General features: G+C 45.5%; 1 protein-coding gene across 1 annotated transcript; it reads right to left on the reverse strand.

The window, feature by feature from the left end:
* Window positions 1–390: 390 nt before the first annotated feature.
* Window positions 391–1,912, reverse strand: LOC125524318 (putative O-methyltransferase 2). The gene is made up of 2 exons (XM_048689389.2): window positions 1,043–1,912; window positions 391–964 (listed from the first exon to the last, which is right to left on the reverse strand). Exons 1-2 carry the CDS (start codon window positions 1,850–1,852, stop codon window positions 665–667), a joined length of 1,110 nt encoding a protein of 369 aa, XP_048545346.1. The 5' UTR covers window positions 1,853–1,912; the 3' UTR covers window positions 391–664.
* Window positions 1,913–4,458: the final 2,546 nt, after the last annotated feature.

A 4,458-nucleotide genomic window follows, 5' to 3' on the forward strand; every position in this document is an offset into this window, starting at 1 on the left:
TCGTCGATTCACAACACATCCGACCTGATGCGTTACGAGTCATCTAACGCACGCACGGGACAGTAGTAGCAGTTTACGTATGGGCCTTAGCTGGGCTACTCCCGTGAAGATTTCTGGACTAAAATGCTTTCGCTTGTGAATTCCAAATTCTGATGGGTGCAGCCTCGATTTTCTAATGGGTTCACGCACACGATAACCTACATATGCGTACGTGGCAGCAGAAAATCGTTGGGTTCACTTGAACCCAACGCCACAACGCTGGCTCCGCCCCTGTTGGTACATGTGTTCCACTGAGCTACCTTTCCCATTTACATTTCTCCTATTTCTACTTTATCATATTGTGGATTGCTAGCCAGGTGATTCATGCAGTTCCAATTTTTCCACTTAGCATGATATAACCAATGATATTATTGATACAGATAGTAATAGAATATGACATATACATGATAGGCACGACAACAAACTACAAGCAGACATTGTTGGAGCACACCAGCATGGCAAACACATACAAATGAAAATACCAAGTGCTTTAATACTTTTCTAATCGAACGCCACATGGACCTTAAAGCAACTAATGTTTATACTTCAGCTACTTCAAGACCCGTGGAACTTTCCCTTAGAAAAATAAGCACCTCCTTTATTCCCACCTTTAAAGCACAACATCTTATGGGTAGACCTCGATGACGGATCGAGCTCCCAATTTCTTCACAATTTTGTAGTCCGTGAATCCGGCTTTCTTGAATAGCTCGGACCAGTGTTTTTCATCACGTTGGCCACCCCTCGTGTTTACCATCATGAGCATATCCATCAGAAGTTGGGCTTCAAACATTACTGGCCCTAAGGAAGGTCCAACCACAATCTCTATGATTATCACCTTTCCTCCCTCCTCACGTGGAGGAATAGCCTTTCTGCACTGGGCTAGGATTTTCACACAGTCCTCATCGCTCCAAAAGTGTAGCACAAGCTACAAAAATAGGTAAATTTTGAACAATGAAATATGAATAAGCCTGAATTTTATGAGTTGTAGCTTGTCATGTCATACCTTGAGCATCACGGCTTGAGATGGTGGGACGGTGTGGAACAGGTCACCCGCAACATAGTTGATGACACCATCGGCTGGGGCTTTGTCAATCACCTTCAGAAGGTCTAGAACAGTGCACTTAATGTGAGGGTAAGCCTTGACGAGGGCCCTCGCCGTCGTACCATCGCCACCGCAGCAGTCAGTGAGGGACTCAAGCCCCTTGAAGATGTCACCGCACTCACGGAGTATGGTGGCAATCCCCAGGTTGTCATGGGCAGCTACGCCTTGGTTGACAACGTCGTCGAGCTCTTCGTCAAGGAGGGCAGTTTTCTCATCCAAGAGTGGCACGCCGAACTTCTCCTCGAAAGGTGACGGCACCGGTGGCTCGGTGTCCTTCTTGAACCAGTCTGCCAGCCCCAGCGCCGCCTCCGTGTAGTGCGGTGAGGTGACACCAAGCACGAAATACTTTTGGCTATGGTGCTCATCCGCCACGACGCCGTGCACCAGAACGCGGGACAGCGGGGTGAGGCGGTAGAGCTCCATGCCGGGCTCGGACTCGTTGTCGGCTGCGAAGACGCCCGAGTTGACGAGCACGCGCATGACCCGGCCAAGAAATGGCATCTTAACCGAGGGAAGGGACAGTGCGGTCATCAGGTCGGGCAGCGAGGCGACCCCACCAAGGCGGTGGATGGCCGTCGGGATCTCAAGGTCGACGACACACCGGAGCGCCATTGAGGTGAGGTAATAGAGGCTGTGACGCCACAGGTCTGCCTGTGCCTGCAGCAGCTCAGCGTCCGTGGGAACCTCGATGCTCTCAGCCTGAGCCGCCATTGCTCTCTCTCCCTTTCTGTGTTCAATTATGTGAGGACTGTGTGACTGATTTTGCGTAGCATGCAAGTGTTTATATATAGCTGCCAGCCTACTCCTGTCGAGAGGAGTGGGTATTAGAGTTTGGTTAGCTGTGGAGCGAAAGGTGACACGTCACACGCGACACACGAGACAATAAAATATGAATATGGAAGTGTGTAGGCAGCCCAAATCAAGTCTCACGCGACACACGGTCCACTGTCCCAATTGTAGTAATGTGGCGTCAGAACTGTCATCAGATCTTCATGAATTAATGTGGTTGAAGGAAGAGAGTTTGTAATCAAGCGCATTAGGAGAGAGCAAAACTCGGAGTCATTTCGTAGCGAATTTCGGTAGAAATGAGAAGCGCATTGCTGTATGACTTCGATCTGAGCCTGGCGAGGTTCCTGAACTATATAATGCAGACATGTTTAGTACTACTTCGGTGCTTGATTTATAAACTCTTTTTACCCCGGAAAAAAATTACGTTCATCAGATCTTCATTATTAATTAATGGGGTTGTTGGTAGTTGACACTATTGATTGCCTGGGGAGGCTGATCTCGCAGATCTTATTTCTAGAACCTTGCAGAAAAAATGTTGAAGACAACTGACACTTGCTGCGTGGGCTATTGATGTTCCCGATCCCCCAAATCTCCGTGATGGGTGTTTCAGTTCTGCCCTGATTGTCCACACCATCAGGCAGTCACCCCCGCCGTCGTCTCTGCCATTTCTGGCCCATCAGCATGCTGCCGACGACGCTTACGGCCCACCAGGGTACTGTCACCGACTTCTGCGACCTCTCCGTCTAAACACTGCAGAGCTTCGGCCTCGTCAGATCCAACCACTGAGTGACATGCATGTTTGGTTATTTCAATCTTCATGTGTTCTTGTGAAGGGAGTATATAGACAACGGAATTGATGGAGAACAGAGCTGGTTGTATGTTTTATTGACTCAAATGCATCGCCATTCGCACAGACATGATACGCACAATCCATAAAGATGAAAGGAAAATAATACTGAAATAATAACAAAGCCGCTAAATATTTTGGAGAGGGGCTAGATTTTGGCAAAGTTCTGTGCACACGAACAAGATAACTTCCGGCTGCTAAATTCATTAATTTTCAGCTTCAATCCAGGTTGAACTTCACTTAAAGCAGTTAAACATTCAAGTTCAATAAATTCAACTAAGCAACATAGCCATGGGCAGCAACTAGACGTGCATGGATTTTGTTAAATATATTTAAAGTCGCCTAGAGACTCTTATCTTCAGTATATGTTGTGTGAGTATGGTGATTTTATCTGGTGCGCCGGGGCATTTCTTTGAGACACGAAAATGACAAATTCGACATGAATGTGGTAATGGGCCAAATCTGAAGCCCTACTTGTGTTATGTACTATTCAGTGTCGAATTTGTCAATTTGTATCTCAAGCAATGCTTCAAATTTTGATTTCAATTTTTGTGACAACATACAATGATGTTGTGTCAATGCACTAATTTGTTTTCAGATATTTTGTGTATAACTTTAAATATGCAACGGGGGTCCGATGCACGGGTAGCACCAAATGTCCCCGTGCACCATATACATTCCCACATTCATGTGGTCGTTTGCATATGCATGTGTGATGCGTCCACATATTGTACTCATGTTTTAAAAAAGGACAAAAAGACAAGATTTGGTGAAATGTCATCTTATGCACTTTTCACGCTACCAGTGGCGGAGCCTGCGTATGAGCGTTGGGTTCAGCTGAACCCAACGACTTTGCCTGGCCAGGGGTATAATACACATATAGTATGTGCATGAACCCAATACAAAATCAGGGCTGAACCCATCAACTTGGAATGAAACGCTCGGTGAGAAGCCCAAAAGCCCACAATGTAAATTCTCTCAGTCCCAGCCTGACAGGCCTGTTCGTGGCTTCCTGTCGCTGTTCTATTTCTGTACGTGTATAGGGCAGCCGCCGGCCGCACGACCTTTTGCGTTTTTTTTCGCCCCCTCCAATCTCAGATCTATTCTCTCGTTCGCCTCGATACTCCAGCAACAGAGATGAGGCGACAAGGACAGGTCAGCAGCAGGAAGGCTCCCTAGACCAAATTTGAGGTTGTAGTTCATCACATCTCCTCTCTATTGTGTATATCGTGGTTGGTAGCCCATAGTTTTCCAGTTAGTTATTCGGTGATTCCATGTACTTTGATTGATCTAGGCTGTCGAATTTTATTTCCTCAAAAAAATATTCATCATCAGATTTAGATAATGATGTTAGCACTTCAAGGTCACCCATTAGACGTTGTCAAAGTGCATGACTTTATATTGCCTACTATTTATGTTTTCTTATGAGTTAAAGATGTTGCCAAATGAGTATGTAGAAATTTTGAATTATATTACTGCACAAATCAGAGGTAATATATTCAGTTTGTTGATCGATGAGGTTACCGATGTGTCTGGCAAAGAGCAGATGACAATTCTTTCGAAATACTTTAGCAATCTAGGATTTATCATTGAACGGTTAGTTGGAGTCTAACATGTTAAGGAAACATCAACAATTTGTCACAAGGCTACTCTTAAAAAATTATTCACTAATATTTGATTA

Source organism: Triticum urartu, chromosome 7A, assembly GCF_056163025.1.
Source record: "Triticum urartu cultivar PI428250 chromosome 7A, HENAU_Tu73, whole genome shotgun sequence".
In the NCBI taxonomy this organism is placed as follows: Eukaryota; Viridiplantae; Streptophyta; class Magnoliopsida; order Poales; family Poaceae; genus Triticum; species Triticum urartu.